The 17,383-nt window shown below is 44.5% G+C and overlaps 1 protein-coding gene across 1 annotated transcript in view; it reads right to left on the bottom strand.

Moving 5' to 3' along the window:
- LOC139467508 (DNA-dependent protein kinase catalytic subunit-like) overlaps positions 1 to 17,383 on the bottom strand; it is a 118,076-nt gene that overhangs the window by 20,974 nt on the left and 79,719 nt on the right. Inside the window, exons 79-86 of the mRNA XM_071249045.1 lie at positions 13,656 to 13,845; positions 10,217 to 10,361; positions 8,867 to 9,057; positions 8,270 to 8,426; positions 5,641 to 5,807; positions 4,199 to 4,321; positions 3,136 to 3,224; positions 2,655 to 2,748 (exon numbers count right to left, since the gene is read on the bottom strand). Of these exons, the coding sequence (XP_071105146.1) occupies positions 2,655 to 2,748; positions 3,136 to 3,224; positions 4,199 to 4,321; positions 5,641 to 5,807; positions 8,270 to 8,426; positions 8,867 to 9,057; positions 10,217 to 10,361; positions 13,656 to 13,845 (1,156 nt within the window). The remainder of the gene's footprint in view (positions 1 to 2,654; positions 2,749 to 3,135; positions 3,225 to 4,198; positions 4,322 to 5,640; positions 5,808 to 8,269; positions 8,427 to 8,866; positions 9,058 to 10,216; positions 10,362 to 13,655; positions 13,846 to 17,383) is intronic.

Here is a 17,383-nt window from a genome sequence, read left to right as displayed (position 1 = left end):
TTATATTATGTATACTCAGTTGTAGCACCACTCAGATTACCGGATAAAGGTTCAAATTTGGTCTTCCTGGGGTAATTATTTAATCTAAATCCAGGTTTGAAGTGAGGTGGAATGTGAATTATGCACGTGGCAGCCCAGCAAGAGATGTATGATCAGTTGATTTACTTTTTTGTAAATCAACTGATCATTCCCAGACATCAAAGGATCAACAGGAAATACGTTGATTGATTAATTACTGTTATCTTGCACAGTGGATATGTCAAAAGTAAGTGTTTACATGTGAAGGTAGGGTTACTAAACCTAGGGAATACACTCATATCATGGCGTGAAGTACAGATGTAAAAACAACATACTTTGTTCAAAGGGTAACCGATAATACACTGACTGGTTGTTCATTGTTATCTAACTCAATGTATGTTTTTAAGAACCGTGGACATTATAAAAATAGTTGTCACGTGGGCTTTCTAAGCTAACTTGGCACCTATGTGAAACAATTGAAACAAACTAAGTGATCAGTTAAGAAACAGACACGGGTTATAATATTCTATACATTTAAATAACGTTTAAAAACGATATATTTAAATATTTTAATATATTTCATATATATTCCAAATATTGTTTCCAAATAATTATTATTAAAGTATTTGATTCTCACATAGACATTTGACATCGAATAAGTATTTTTGTACTGCTGCAGACGCAATGGATATTGTTCCTTTATGTTGATATTCCCGGATACATTATAACTTTGGTAGGTTGTACTAATGATATTTGCATTTTGTTTTCATTCATTCGCTGCAGCTTTGAACAGAATCATTCTTGTTCCTTTCCGTTTGGTTGGGAAGTTTTTCGATGCGCGATAGACGTTGTTTTCACAAGTATTTTCTTTGTAAGCGTGTAAATGTTACAGTCAATGTGTAAAATATGATTCACTCAGGCAATTTATTAAATATCTAAATATTTCAGTCATTTTACAAATTGACTGAATAATCCATTCATTTATTTAACCGACTGACTAAAAATGATAAAGACGACCAAAAGAGCTTAAACACATCACAATATATTAATTATGCTAAGAAAAGAAGCCAAACAATACAGAACTGTACTTGGTGATGATATTAAACATAAACAAATATTTGGAATTCGTTATCATATTAATAAAGATGGACATATTTTTCAGTTAATTTGTAAAATAAACTGAATATTTAGTCGTTTAATACATTTCCTTAGTGAAATCTGTTTACATTTTGAATGTAAACATATACACACGGTAAAATAAGCAATGTGCAGATGAAATATTTACTTTGTGTTGCAAGTCAAAATAGTGTACACGAAGATCGCACAATTACCAAGCAAGTGACTTATCAAAACTGCATCACCATTACCGATGCTCCCCACAAATATACCTACATTTCAAAAACTGTATTTCATTTTTGTTGATCAGTGTGACCATATGTCCTTCTACTTTCAATAAAAATGCGCTTACGAATGGCGAGCACAGGTCGCGAACAAGTCTAGATTTCTGCTGTATCATCTGGGTACTCACTGAGAAAATACAGTAATGCACAGGTAACAACTACTCCCGCGGAATTGCATTAGATCAGTGCTCTTTTGTACGTTGAAATACTATATATTGTGAATGCCAAAATGATGTATCAAGGATCAAGTAGAAGATACATTGACCGTTGCACTGGGAGTTTATTCAACAGACCGTGAAAATAACACTGCTGTATCTTATTATTTATTTTAGATGACGCAGTCAAAGCTCACTTCTCCTGGCGGCCATTATCGAACGGCCAGCTAAAACACAACCCCGCGCTTACGTCTACAGGTCTCTTCCTGTAGTACGGTAATTAGTATTCTCTCCCTCAAGTGTATCCTCAATGATATAACCCACCCTCATTAATTACATGCTGCTCTTTTCCAGCCTCACGGCTATGGAGCTGTGATAAAGAGTCCAAGTCATCATAAAGTAATTAGGGTCCAATAAAAACAATGCGCCGCCAAACCTCATACATATTATCACTGAAAGTCGTACTACAGACGGTTAATGTCAAATCACAATAAAAGCATTTCAATTGCAATAACATGTTCCAGGACCATGTATTCTCATAACACCATCGGATTTAGAAGCAATGGTCGTATAAAACAAAACACATCTATTTGATCACAACAGTATTCATGTTATTCCCACAAAATCACATAAAGAAAGGAGACATTAGGAAATACATGTGCATTATCATTTTTCGTCAGGATAACAAAATTTTCTCTCCTTGTTACCACCTCCAGGTTCAGCTTAAGACGGGTCCTCCTTTGGTCAAAAGTTTGTTCCCCCTCTAATGAGTGTGTCACGCGTTGCACACGAGTGGCGGACGGGGTGCACACCCGTGTGCAACGCGTTGCACACGGGTATCACACGCGTGACCAACCCGATGCACACTGGTTGCGTAACGCGTTGCCCATGCGTGTAAGGGGAATGAACTTCTAGGCAGTAGTGTACATAGAACACTCGTTAATTCCAGGTCTTGCTGGAATGAAGCAGCTTGCTCATGTCTGTTTTCCTGTCCTGCAACAGGGAAACATCTACACTTGTTAATTCTATGGTTTGCAGAACTGAATCATCAGTTTTCCGAATCAGTTTGATTTGGACTTACCTTAAAAAGCATTTCTGGTTGTCCGAACTGGTTGAGAGCACTGATGAGCTTTGACACCAGTGGCACTCTGTCTTCAGTCAGAAGGGAGGAAATCCTGGATACAAATCATCCTACTGTAGATATGTTGTTTCATATCATCTCCATCAAAATGAACTGATTGGAAACAGCACTCTAATCTACTGACAACTTGATCTTACAGTATAATGAAGTCAAACTTCACTCAGATCATCATAAATCTACACAATGAGAATCTCTTATTTTGGTCACATTCCCTACCATACTTTTATGAAATATTACTGTCCAGATTAACAGGGTTCCACTACATATAGCCAGTGGTCTGAACACTAGGTTCCACTTTGCAAGGGAGTTGTTCTGAGACAAGTTAACACATCAGACTTCTAGCTATCACATCTGCATGTATCACAGCTCAACATTGAAAATGCCCTAGACATCTTGTCAATGTTTGAATGGACCAACTCACTCTTCAACTGCTTGTTTGTTCTTGGTGTCCTGGGGTGTCTTCCCGAACACAAACCCTTCACAGCTGATCCGGAAGGGATAGATCACAGCCTGGCAAGAAGAAGGAGTAAGCTTGTAACATTTGCCATAGCAGCAACTTCACAGGATCTCTGTGTGGCATGTAGAAGTCGGATAGTACTTGATGATAATATAGTTAGAATGATATCTTTATTACAATTTAAGCTGTGTATGATTTCAGATCACCTGTACTATAACATCACAAGTTTAATGCGCACTCAGCAATATTCCTGCTTTCGGAAGCCAGCCTGTAAATAATCGAGTCTGGACCAGATGTGATTGATGTCACAAGCTTCTATTCACGCAATTGGGATATGATGACATGCATCAACCAATTCTCTAAGCCTGGCCAACCAATCCATTTCATTGCCTCTTACGACCAACATAGATTGACCAATTCTAGCAGGGATGAGAGGGAAAAGGCCTCAACCAAAAGTGAGAAAAGAATCTTCTCTTCCTTATAAATCCCCACAAACAAGTACAAAGCATTTACTTCTCCATTTCTGAAAAGAATATACAGCTCTTATCTGTACCCAGCCAAATGTCATGAAACTGAATGAACATGAAGCGAGGATCATGTGCAAAACGTGGCTTATAAGCTGTTAAGCACCCCATGGTTTAAACCAGTCTTCAGTTTTAAAGTAAAACCTCATGTTCCTGTGTTTTGAGGAACCCATCTGCACAATGGCAAACATCCACTCTAGGTCTATAGCGAAGAGTCATGCATCAGCTGAGCTAATGTTAGTTTTCAAAACTGTAACATTCATGGAGCAGTTTAAAAGTTTCATGTTTGATAAAAAAATTGATGGTGGAAGTTAACTGGTCTGCAAGTTTTCCATCTGGCAAAATCAAAGTTTCAAAGGCTTTACAAGTCAAAAAATAACAGCTCTAATCAATTTATAGGGCGTTGGGGGTGATATATGTCTCATGACTAAAGGAAGTCATATATTTATCCTTCATTGAACTTTAAAGTTGCTCATACCGACAGCAACATAGAGTAACTCTACCTGTGGATAGTCGGTGGCGAGGCTGACGACGATGGGCTGCACAGCTGGGGCCTCCTTCTTGTCCAGGAGCGCCATCATCTGGGCCAGCCACAACATGAACATCCAGTTGGGCACCTCCCGACTCTACAACACAGGGCATTCAACCCTAGGTCAAGTGCTCTATCTACTGCACAACCAACCCTTAGAAAATATTTTTTGTTTTCAGGCTTGAATCAGTAAACACAGACAGTGACAACTTTCAATTCTGCCATAGGAAACCTTAATATGTACATACATATAGCCCCCCAAAATATTTCAGTTTCTTCGGTGGTACCAAACAAGTCTCATGGACCAAGAATATAAAACCACAACCTGAGAAGAATATTTTTATAGCCAAATTTGTGTAACAGGTATCAGGTTTGTTTGTGCATACCCCAAACACAACTTGAGACCTAAGTTCTAGTTTGGTCTTGGGGTCTTCCACACGTAATTTTGCTGAAGACTACAAAATTGTTAAAGGTCATCTTAAAGGGCAAGTTCACACGGAAATGAACCTATTTTTCTTGTACTTTTTCCACATTAAAAGTGTTAACCTAGAAGTGTCATAGACAAAAATATATAAATATCACAATGAATTAACTTATTTTTGCATTAAAACGATTTATATTTTTCACATTTACCAAGTGTTCTATTTCCACAACAAAAACACCATGGCTTATGCCCCTTGCAATATCACGTCATTGGTGCCAATTGATAAACATTATGACGTCATCATGCTTTGTTAGAGCCGCTTCACGCTGTGTAGGTACAAGTGTGTGATTCTAGCGTCTCAGATGCCAGCCAGCATAGTGTTATGCTGAGTCACCACTGCGCCGGAGTGTGTCGTAGGCCATGTTGTTTTACCGCAAACTGGTACTTGATTTCTTTTGCGTTGAGAATAGACAGGGACCCAGTTGAATTGGCACCAATTACGTCATAATCAAAGGGGGATAACTCAGGCCTATTTAGCACGGAAACCGAAGGCCTCATAACGGCATGACATTTTCACACTATTGTGAGCTTCCTACTTTCACTGTGAAAAAAATGAGTGTATATTTTCAAACACACATACTAACTAATTCTAAAATTGCGTTTTGTTTAGAAAAAGAAAGAAAGTGATTTTTGCGTGTACACTTCCCCTTTAAACACCCCAAACTATTTATCAAGACTTCAAACCATAATATAAAACAGGAATCTTGAATCAAACCAGATTTTAAATCAAGGGGTTCTTTTATGACCCTAATGTTAAATATACCACAACCAAGATTTAAATACCATAGCAGCTAACCTTAAAGACAAGAGAAATGCACTTCATTTTGCACACTGATCTAGCAACTGGAAACTACCACTCTCAAATCTGTGCCACTGAAAGACATTCATGACAATAACTTTATAATGTTTCAGTTACAAATTCTGCATCTCACCTTCTCCCTGAATGTTGCCATGGTTTCGGGGTAGTACTCCACCAGCTGCATGAGACGAGGGAATCTCTCCCTGGCCTCCACGGAACCCAGCTTCATCGCCTTCAGCATGCAGACCACCACTGTGTCCGGGAACGTCTTCACTACTGCCGCGGACAGATCAGCCTCCTCTGTCACAACAATTCACACAAATAAGACATGAAGACAAGAAGACTTATCATTTTCTGACCATCTTTTCACCATATATAGGTTTGAAGGGAACAACATATCAAAATTATATAATGCACAGAGTTTGTGAGTGTTGTTCCTGGCAGTAGTCATCAATAATATATCTCCACCACAGGAAAATGACTTTCCCTCAGCATTTGCCTCAATAGATAACATACACTGAGAGAAACTATAGAAAAAAAACAAAATTACCTATGAACACCATGGGCCAGATGGCTGCAAATGAGTGTACTATTGCTAATGGAAGGATGGATGGATGGATGGATGGATTTAATGACACTTTGAACAGTATTTCATAAGCATCGTGGAGTGTCATCTTGATGTGGGAGGAAAGCCTGAGATGATGCAGGTCATAGGGGTTTTCATTTTTGAGTACCCACTAGAAACAGTTAATCAGTGATCGGGAATTTGAACCCACAATCTCCACAGTTACTTGCGACAGGTTAGATGTTTCGGCCACTCGTGTGCCCTGCCTGGGTAGAGTTCTCCATGACATCAGATTGACAATACTTTCAGGTGGTTTGAATTATTTCTAGGGCAGTACAACACAACACAACAATTCAACTACTGAGGTTCGGTGAACATCTGACTTATTATTTCCCACCCCTCCATCTTCCAGATCCCTCAATAAGGTTGACTCACTGATCTCGTACCATCTTCCAGGTCTCTCAATAAGGTTGACTCACTGATACTTACCATCTTCCAGGTCCCTCAAAAAGGTTGACTCACTGATACTTGCCATCTTCCAGGCCCCTCAAAAAGGTTGACTCACTGATACTTACCATCTTCCAGGTCCCTCAATAAGGTTGACTCACTGATACTTGCCATCTTCCAGGTCTCTCAATAAGGGTGACTCACTGATACTTACCATCTTCCAGGTCTCTCAGTAAGGTTGACTCACTGATACTTACCATCTTCCAGGTTCCTCAATAAGGTTGACTCACTGATACTAACCATCTTCCAGGTCTCTCAGTAAGGTTGACTCACTGATACCATCTTCCAGGTCTCTCAAAAAGGTTGACTCACTGATACCATCTTCCAGGTCCCTCAATAAGGGTGACTCACTGATACTTACCATCTTCCAGGTCTCTCAATAAGGTTGACTCACTGATACTTGCCATCTTCCAGGTCTCTCAAAAAGGTTGACTCACTGATACTTGCCATCTTCCAGGTCTCTCAAAAAGGTTGACTCACTGATCTTGTACCATCTTCCAGGTCTCTCAATAAGGTGGACTCACTGATACTAACCATCTTCCAGGCCCCTCAATAAGGTTGACTCACTGATACTTACCATCTTCCAGGCCCCTCAATAAGGTTGACTCACTGATACTTACCATCTTCCAGGTCCCTAAATAAGGTTGACTCACTGATCTCGTACCATCTTCCAGGTCTCTCAATAAGGTTGACTCACTGATACTTACCATCTTCCAGGTCCCTAAATAAGGTTGACTCACTGATACTTACCATCTTCCAGGTTCCTCAGTAAGGTTGACTCACTGATACTTGCCATCTTCCAGGTCTCTCAATAAGGGTGACTCACTGATACTTACCATCTTCCAGGTCTCTCAGTAAGGTTGACTCACTGATACTTACCATCTTCCAGGTTCCTCAATAAGGTTGACTCACTGATACTTGCCATCTTCCAGGTCTCTCAGTAAGGTTGACTCACTGATACCATCTTCCAGGTCTCTCAAAAAGGTTGACTCACTGATACCATCTTCCAGGTCCCTCAATAAGGGTGACTCACTGATACTTACCATCTTCCAGGTCTCTCAATAAGGTTGACTCACTGATACTTGCCATCTTCCAGGTCTCTCAAAAAGGTTGACTCACTGATACTTGCCATCTTCCAGGTCTCTCAAAAAGGTTGACTCACTGATCTCGTACCATCTTCCAGGTCTCTCAATAAGGTGGACTCACTGATACTAACCATCTTCCAGGCCCCTCAATAAGGTTGACTCACTGATACTTACCATCTTCCAGGCCCCTCAATAAGGTTGACTCACTGATACTTACCATCTTCCAGGTCCCTAAATAAGGTTGACTCACTGATCTCCTACCATCTTCCAGGTCTCTCAATAAGGTTGACTCACTGATACTTACCATCTTCCAGGTCCCTAAATAAGGTTGACTCACTGATACTTACCATCTTCCAGGTTCCTCAGTAAGGTTGACTCACTGATACTTACCATCTTCCAGGTCCCTCAATAAGGTTGACTCACTGATACTTACCATCTTCCAGGTTCCTCAATAAGGTTGACTCACTGATACTTACCATCTTCCAGGTCTCTCAATAAGGTGGACTCACTGATACTGACCATCTTCCAGGTTCCTCAGTAAAGTTGACTCACTGATACTTACCATCTTCCAGGTTCCTCAATAAGGTTGACTCACTGATACTTACCATCTTCCAGGTCCCTCAATACTTTATCACAGTATTTAGCCACGGCCAGATACGCCTCGTCACATCCGTACTTGGACTGGCGGACCTCCCTTTCATTGTCTACACTCACAGATGACTTCATCTCACGGTATCCTCGCTCTACCAGCTTGTTCTTCGTCTGAAGATATTACACAGACTTAAACATTTCCAAATACATATATAGCTGAGAGGCTTCACCACACACTAACTTACCTATGACATTTAGACTTGTTAGAAATACTATATAACTCACAAAATATTTATGACCATCTGATTCTTTCATATCATTAAAAAAAAAAAACAACAACTCTTTTGTTGTAGTATACATTACACGTTACACGTTCACGGTACACTTTAAATTTTGAAACCTCTTTCCCATACAAAATTTGCCATGTTTTCCTCTTTTTTTTTCACTTAAGTTGCAATTTTGTTCATACATAAGTTAAAAACTATGAGGAATATGAAAATGATTTTCTACAGAATGATCCTTAATGTCAAGCAACACCCTCTGGACTAGTCTTAAAATACAAAGACTATCTAAGCCTGTACACCCAGAACTTCTTCCAGTAAACCACCCACCTCTTCAAGAGAAACTTCCTTCCCTCCACAGTATTCCAAGAGTTTATCACTGGTCTTCTGACTGAGGTCCTTCATGTCCCCCAGGGAACTGAGTCCCTCCCCCAGCATCTGGAAGGCCTGGCCAGTCAACACACAGTGGCGGCGCCCCAGGTCGGACCGCTCAGTCAGGACACCACTGCCGGAATACTTCCCTGCAAAAGTGGGTGTTTTATGTCCAATCATGAATGGGTGAGTCAGTATGGTTTAACACTTGTCTTTCTCCAACATTTTACTGAGAGGCTGTGATAACTACTAAAATTCTGTTTAAGGCAGCGTCAACCCCATCTCACTTGCATCAGTCAAACCTGTTTCATACCCAGTATGTCCTTTATTAGCGTGCCATTCCAGTTTGACCTTGGCCTGCATGTGAGTTTGTGATTGAACTGGTAAAATCTGGATATTTTTCATATTTGTATATTTACCCTGCATTACTCCTTAATGCATTTACTGCTTACTTTTGACAAAAAAGAGGCTGTGATGGGTTCAGCTGATGAGAAAACACTGTTCCAACCAGAGAAGCAGGGCCCCAATCAACAGCTGCCACGTCATACCGGAAGTGGTGACGTTACGGAATCTTCATTTTACTGCTCGTCACCAGACAGACAAGTTGTACCAACAAAGTGGTCCCCTGTTATTTGGTGTTTTTGGCTGTGGTCTGCGTGTTTGCATTCAACAATGTCTATTCTTCCCTGCGACGGGTGGTCTATGGGTTTGATGTTGTTTATATGCAATAATATTTATATTAACACATTTCGGTCAAAAGTAAGCAATAGTGAGTGAGTGAGTGAGTGAGTGAGTGAGTGAGTGAGAGTGAGTGAGTGAGTGAGTGAGTGAGTGAGTGAGTGAGTGAGTGAGTGAGTGAGTGAGTGAGTGAGTGAGTGAGTGAGTGAGTGAGAGTGAGTGAGTGAGTGAGTGAGTGAGTGAGTGAGTGAGTATGGTTTTATGCCGCTTTTAGCAATATTTCATCAATATCACGACAGGGACACCAGAAATGGGCTTCACACATTGTACCCATGTCGGGAATCGAACCCGGGTCTTCGGCGTGTCGAGCGAACGCTTTAACCACTAGGCTACCCGACCGCCTCTAAGTAAGCAATAAATGCATTAAGGAGTAATACAGAACAAGTTTAAAAATAACAGAATTTCAGTTGTATCACAGCATTTCAACTTGGCGTGTAAAGAAAGCCCGAATTTATGCTGGTCTAAGTGGTGGGTCTCTGGCCTAAGGGACACAATGATTCACATCAACTTGCAGTGCCTGAGACGACTAGGTTACCTGTGCCCCTGTACCAAGAAGCATGTGACGCATACCTAGTTGGTCGAGAGTGGTGAGTACATTGTTGAAGGTGTCGTCTGTCCACTGATCGAGAGAGCTGGTGGCCTTCCTGTGGTGTGTGCTGGCGTACAGTTGACTCCACTCCACCAACAGTCTCTCGTCACCACCACGCTTACACCGCTGAAACAGAAATTAGGAAAAAAGTTATACAAAAACATTTAGATATTTAAAAGCACAGTGATATTTGAAATTAAGCTCTCACTGTCAGAACATCTTTGAAGTAGAACAAATGCATGTCTGATAGAAGACTTGAGTCTTCTTCAGTATCTGGAGTGTCAGGGTAAAGTTGTTCCACCTACCCTGTGAGAGTCCTTCAGTATCTGTAGTGTCAGGGTAAAGCTGTTCCACCTACCCCGTGAGAGTCCTTCTGTATCCGGAGTGTCAGGGTAAAGTTATTCCACCTACCCAGTGAGAGTCCTTCAGTATCTGTAGTGTCAGGGTAAAGCTGTTCCACCTACCCTACAAGAGTCCTTCAGTATCTGTAGCGTCAGGGTAAAGTTATTCCACCTACCCCGTGAGAGTCCTTCAGTATCTGTAGTGTCAGGCTAAAGTTGTTCCACCTACCTTGTGAGTCTCTGTCAGTATCTGGAGTGTCAGGGTAAAGTTATTCCACCTACCCCGTGAGAGTCCTTCAGTATCCGGAGTGTCAGGGTAAAGTTATTCCACCTACCCTGTGGTCTCCTTCAGTATATGGAGTGTCAGGCTAAAGCTGTTCCACCTACCCTGTGAGTCTCTGTCAGTATCTGGAGTGTCAGGGTAAAGTTATTCCACCTACCCTGTGGTCTCCTTCAGTATCTGGAGTGTCAGGGTAAAGCTGTTCCACCTACCCTGTGGTCTCCTTCAGTATCTGGAGTGTCAGGCTAAAGCTGTTCCACCTACCCTGTGGTCTCCTTCAGTATCTGTAGTGTCAGGGTAAAGTTGTTCCACCTACCCCGTGAGAGTCCTTCAGTATCTGTAGTGTCAGGGTAAAGCTGTTCCACCTACCCTACGAGAGTCCTTCAGTCTCCGGAGTGTCAGGGTAAAGTTATTCCACCTACCCTGTGAGAGTCCTTCAGTATCTGTAGTATCAGGGTAAAGCTGTTCCACCTACCCCGTGAGAGTCCTTCAGTATCTGTAGTGTCAGGGTAAAGCTGTTCCACCTACCCCGTGAGAGTCCTTCAGTATCTGTAGTGTCAGGGTAAAGCTGTTCCACCTACCCCGTGAGAATCCTTCAGTATCTGTAGTGTCAGGGTAAAGCTGTTCCACCTACCCCGTGAGAGTCCTTCAGTATCTGTAGTGTCAGGCTAAAGTTGTTCCACCTACCTTGTGAGTCTCTGTCAGTATCTGGAGTGTCAGGGTAAAGTTATTCCACCTACCCTGTGGTCTCCTTCAGTATATGGAGTGTCAGGCTAAAGCTGTTCCACCTACCCTGTGAGTCTCTGTCAGTATCTGGAGTGTCAGGGTAAAGTTATTCCACCTACCCTGTGGTCTCCTTCAGTATCTGGAGTGTCAGGCTAAAGCTGTTCCACCTACCCTGTGGTCTCCTTCAGTATCTGGAGTGTCAGGCTAAAGCTGTTCCACCTACCCTGTGGTCTCCTTCAGTATCTGGAGTGTCAGGCTAAAGCTGTTCCACCTACCCTGTGGTCTCCTTCAGTATCTGTAGTGTCAGGGTAAAGTTGTTCCACCTACCCCGTGAGAGTCCTTCAGTATCTGTAGTGTCAGGGTAAAGCTGTTCCACCTACCCCGTGAGAGTCCTTCAGTATCTGTAGTGTCAGGGTAAAGTTATTCCACCTACCCCGTGAGAGTCCTTCAGTATCTGTAGTATCAGGGTAAAGCTGTTCCACCTACCCCGTGAGAGTCCTACAGTATCTGTAGTGTCAGGGTAAAGCTGTTCCACCTACCCCGTGAGAGTCCTTCAGTATCTGTAGTGTCAGGGTAAAGCTGTTCCACCTACCCCGTGAGAGTCCTTCAGTATCCGGAGTGTCAGGGTAAAGTTGTTCCACCTACCCCGTGAGAGTCCTTCAGTATCTGTAGTATCAGGGTAAAGCTGTTCCACCTACCCCGTGAGAGTCCTTCAGTATCCGGAGTGTCAGGGTAAAGTTGTTCCACCTACCCTACGAGAGTCCTTCAGTATCTGTAGTGTCAGGGTAAAGTTGTTCCACCTACCCCGTGAGAGTCCTTCAGTATCCGGAGTGTCAGGGTAAAGTTGTTCCACCTACCCAGTGAGAGTCCTTCAGTATCTGTAGTGTCAGGGTAAAGTTGTTCCACCTAACCCGTGAGAGTCCTTCAGTATCCGGAGTGTCAGGGTAAAGTTGTTCCACCTACCCAGTGAGAGTCCTTCAGTATCTGTAGTGTCAGGGTAAAGTTGTTCCACCTACCCAGTGAGAGTCCTTCAGTATCCGGAGTGTCAGGGTAAAGTTGTTCCACCTACCCTACGAGAGTCCTTCAGTATCTGTAGTGTCAGGGTAAAGTTGTTCCACCTACCCAGTGAGAGTCCTTCAGTATCTGTAGTGTCAGGGTAAAGTTGTTCCACCTAACCCGTGAGAGTCCTTCAGTATCTGTAGTGTCAGGGTAAAGTTGTTCCACCTACCCCGTGAGAGTCCTTCAGTATCTGTAGTGTCAGGGTAAAGTTGTTCCACCTACCCCGTGAGAGTCCTTCAGTATCTGTAGTGTCAGGGTAAAGCTGTTCCACCTACCCCGTGAGAGTCCTTCAGTATCTGTAGTGTCAGGGTAAAGCTGTTCCACCTACCCTGTGAGAGTCCTTCAGTATCCGGAGTGTCAGGGTAAAGCTGTTCCACCTACCCCGTGAGAATCCTTCAGTATCTGTAGTGTCAGGGTAAAGCTGTTCCACCTACTCCGTTAGTCTCCTTCAGTATCTGTAGTGTCAGGGTAAAGTTGTTCTACCTACTCCGTTAGTCTCCTTCAGTATCTGAGGTGCCTGGTAAAGTTTTTCCACCTACCCCGTTAGTCTCCTTCAGTATATGGAGTGTCAGGCTAAAGTGGTTCCACCTACCCCGTGGTCTCCTTCAGTATATGGAGTGTAAGGGGTAAAGTTGTTCCACCTACCCCGTGAGAGTCCTTCAGTATCCGGAGTGTCAGGGTAAAGGTTTTCCACCTACCCCGTGAGAGTCCTTCAGTATCCGGAGTGTCAGGGTAAAGTTTTTCCACCTACCCCGTGAGAGTCCTTCAGTATCCGGAGTGTCAGGGTAAAGTTGTTCCACCTACCCCGTGAGAGTCCTTCAGTATCCGGAGTGTCAGGGTAAAGTTTTTCCACCTACCCCGTGAGAGTCCTTCAGTATCCGGAGTGTCAGGGTAAAGTTGTTCCACCTACCCTGTGGTCTCCTTCAGTATCTGGAGTGTCAGGCTAAAGTTTTTCCACCTACCCCGTGGTCTCCTTCAGTATATGGAGTGTCAGGGTAAAGTTGTTCCACCTACCCCGTGAGTCTCCTTCAGTATCCGGAGTGTCAGGGTAAAGTTGTTTTGATCCCGAGCACTCTCAGCCATTGCCAGTTTCAGCCTCAGTTTGGTATCCTCAAACATGTCCTCCTCTACCATCTCCTCCATGGAATCGTTCTTCATCATCTGCTGCGACAGGCGGTTACAGATCAAGTCAAGGAAGACATTCCTAAAACAAAATCCTAATCTTAGCTCTAAGGATGAAACTATGCAAAATGCATAAATGTCCAACTACATTAGACACAATGGTAACAACATGCTCTATTCTGATATATATTCTTTCACAAATTGCATTTTTGTAAAATTTTCCTATTCGGAATATTCTATAAGTAATACGTTACCACTGTTATACCGAGGCTGTTGTCTCCCACAACTGCTGCTATAGCGAAATCTACCACAGAGATCTCAATTACCTCATGCAGCACATGCGTAGCCACCTAGCTGCCATGTGACACTCTTCACTCTTGTCTCCTGCGAGAGCAAGTGCTCGGGGGACGGATGGGCGGGCAGCAGCCCAGTGGTAACGTATTACTTATAGAATATTCCGAATAGGAAAATTCTACAAATTACATTAAGTAATACGTTACCACTGTTATACCGAGGCTGACTACCACAGTAGGCGGTGGGGAGCACCTACAACCCGAATCCTGACTGCTAGCGTTCCTTCTGACCAGCGGAAGTAAACACCAAGGCGGAAGCACTCGATGCACATGCACCTAGCTAGGCGTTACCCTATAGGAATACCAAAGCACTGTCAAGCGCATACCGTAAGGCTCAATCGTCATTGCCAAAACGATTGGTGACTCCAAACGGCCCCACTGGATAGGTATTTCATCGCCGCAGCAGATGAGAACACTGTATCCGCGTGAGCTTAATCTTAGATCAGGTTAAACAGTCGAAAAGAGGGAAATTAATTTCATCACCGTATATCCCAGAGCAAGCCTACTTAAAGTATGCATTAGGCGTGTGACCTAATTCCAGTATTTGTAAGCATGCATCACAAGGTTGGGATACACAACAGACAATTAAATACATAATTGTCAAAATACAAATAAGGACAAAGCACACAAAAAGCCGCCCTCACCTGTGGTGTGAGTGCGCTGGTTTGCGGGACCCCAACGCCTGTGTACCCACGGCAGTGGGAACATTTGAGTCGATCCAGATTGACCACCGTGCAAGGTCTGACGCCTGAGGAGGTCGGACTTGCGCTGGTCACACCCCTTAGGTGCCCGCTTGCGCCGCGATCCGCGGGCCAAGACGGTGCACACTCTCCACGACGGCATCAGCGACCTGTTTGAGGTAATGATTGGCAAAAACCGAGTCAGAACGCCAGTAACAACCTCGTAATATTCTGCGAACAGAGATATTCGAGTGTAGGGCAAATGTTGCTGCTAGCGCCCTGATCTCGTGCGGGTTTGACCCCGCTACCGGTAACCCCCGAGACCGGTACGCCAGATTGATGACAGAACGAAGCCACAACGCAATCGAATTGCGAGTTATGGCAACCGTGCGATTAGGGTTACACGATATGAACAGACGGTCACGCCCTTGTCTACGTTCATTCGAAGCCTTAAGATAATACTTAAGGGCCCTAACCGGACACAGCGCTCTGTCCTCAGTATCAGCAGGATGTTAGATTTTTTTGAGTGATCTTACAGTGAATTCTCTCTCCGTTTGCCCGATTCTCTGATTCTTGGCGACGAAGCCCATGAGCAGGCCCAGGCGGACCGCTCCTTCGTCACCCCTATCGAATCGTACCTTGGCGACATCGAGTGCATGAATTTCGGATACACGTGCCGCCGTGGCAAAGGAGAGGAGAAATGCTGTTTTCCAAGTCACATGCCGGAACGAAGCACTATGCAAGGGTTCATACGGAGCTTCCGTAAGTGATTGCAACACTAGGGAAAGATCCCAGGCCGGTGCCCGAAGGCGGCCCTTCTTACGATCGTGCTGTTTGAAACCCTTGATAATACCCCGTATCACCGGCTCTTTGGAGAGACTGGTACCCATAGCAACGTCCCGTACCATAGCAACGGACGAGATATAGTTGGCAATGGAACCCCCGGAGAGTTTCGGGGTCTCTCGCAAGTGAGACATGAAACGAGCAATATCCTGCACAGATACCTTATCTGGCAAATGAATGTGATGTTTACAACACCACTTCGTGAAAATAACCCAACGTGCATTATACACCTTCTGGGTAGAATCACGATGCATACTAACGTATGCCCGAGACGCCCGGCGAGAAAAACCTTTACTCCTCAGACGCTCGGTGACAACATCCACGCGTGCAGATTGAACTGCCCTGCGTTTGGATGAAGCGGACGGGTGTGAGGATGGATCAAGAGATCCGGTCTCACAGGCAGTGGAAGTGGCGACTGCGTGACCTGGGTCAGCAAGTCGGGGGTACCACGATCTGTTCGGCCACATGGGCGCGATCAGTAACATTCGACAGCGAACTCCTCGGAGCCGGCTTAGAATGTGTGGTATCAACGCTGTCGGCGGGTAAGCATAAGCGTCCAAGCCCGTCCAGTCTAACGCGAGAGCATCGTGATCGATGGCCCTCGGGTCCGGGACTTGTGATACAAACAACGGGAGTTGATTGTTGAACCGCGTTGCGAACAGGTCGACCATCGGACGACCCAAACGTTAGCACAGCCACTGAAACACCACTGGGTTCAGCATCCACTCTGTGGGGCTCGGATCCCGAGGCCTCGATAGAGCATCGGCCAGTACGTTCCGCACACCTGGGATGTGACGGGCGCGTATCTGGCACGGGACACTGTCCACCAGAGCGTAAAACTCGAACGTGAGATCGAGTAGCGAGTGACTGTGGGTTCCCCCCAGTTTGTTCACATAGGACACTACCGTCGTGTTGTCGATCGCCAGCATGAGCCGGGCGTCGACAAGACGATGCTTCCAGTGATTGACTGCGTTGATCACTGCCTTGAACTCGAGACAATTGATGTGAAGACCTAGTTCGTCTACGCACCACAGCCCCGAGCTCACCTCCCCCTCTAGATGGGCGCCCCAGCCCACTAGAGAGGCGTCTGTATACAGGTTCAACGTGGCCTGGTAGGGCCGCATAGAGACTCCTGATAAGACATTGTAAGGGACCGTCCACCACTCGATCCGGGAGGGCGAAGGTTGCACTGTTCACCTCCGTTGCTAACAACTGGATTAAAAACCGTTGCAGCGGGCGGAGTTGGAGACGACCCCGTTCGATGCAGTCCTGGGCTGATACAAGTAGCCCTAACAGCTGTTCCCAAAAGTGAACAGTCTGTTGCACCGCTAAGACTTTGGCAATCATCGCCTGAATCTTATGCCACCGGTCTGGGGGGACAAAGAGGCGATGGGACACCGTGTTGAACCGACCTCCGATGAACTGCAAGTTCTGAGAAGAGGTTAACTCGCTCTTGGGGAGATTGACAATCCACCCCAATTGCTCTAAGAGCCGACGTGCGAAAACGAGATGGCGTGACAGGGTGTCCATCATTCGATTTGCTACTAGAGAGTCGTCCAGGTACGCGAAGTACCGGACACCCCTCCGGTGGAGGAACCCCACTATGGGGGTGGTTAACCGGGTGAACAGCCAGGGAGCGGATGAAAGACCGAATGGGAGTGCAACCCATTCGTAGTGCCTGCCTTGAAAGACAAACCTGAGATACTTGTGATGATCCGAGTGAATCGGAACATGCAGATAAGCA

Source organism: Haliotis cracherodii, unplaced genomic scaffold, assembly GCF_022045235.1.
Source record: "Haliotis cracherodii isolate W230 unplaced genomic scaffold, xgHalCrac1.p SCAF_2, whole genome shotgun sequence".
Lineage (NCBI taxonomy): Eukaryota > Metazoa > Mollusca > Gastropoda > Lepetellida > Haliotidae > Haliotis > Haliotis cracherodii.
The sequence above is the reverse complement of the archived record's forward strand: the minus strand, read 5'-3'. Positions and strand labels throughout refer to the sequence as shown.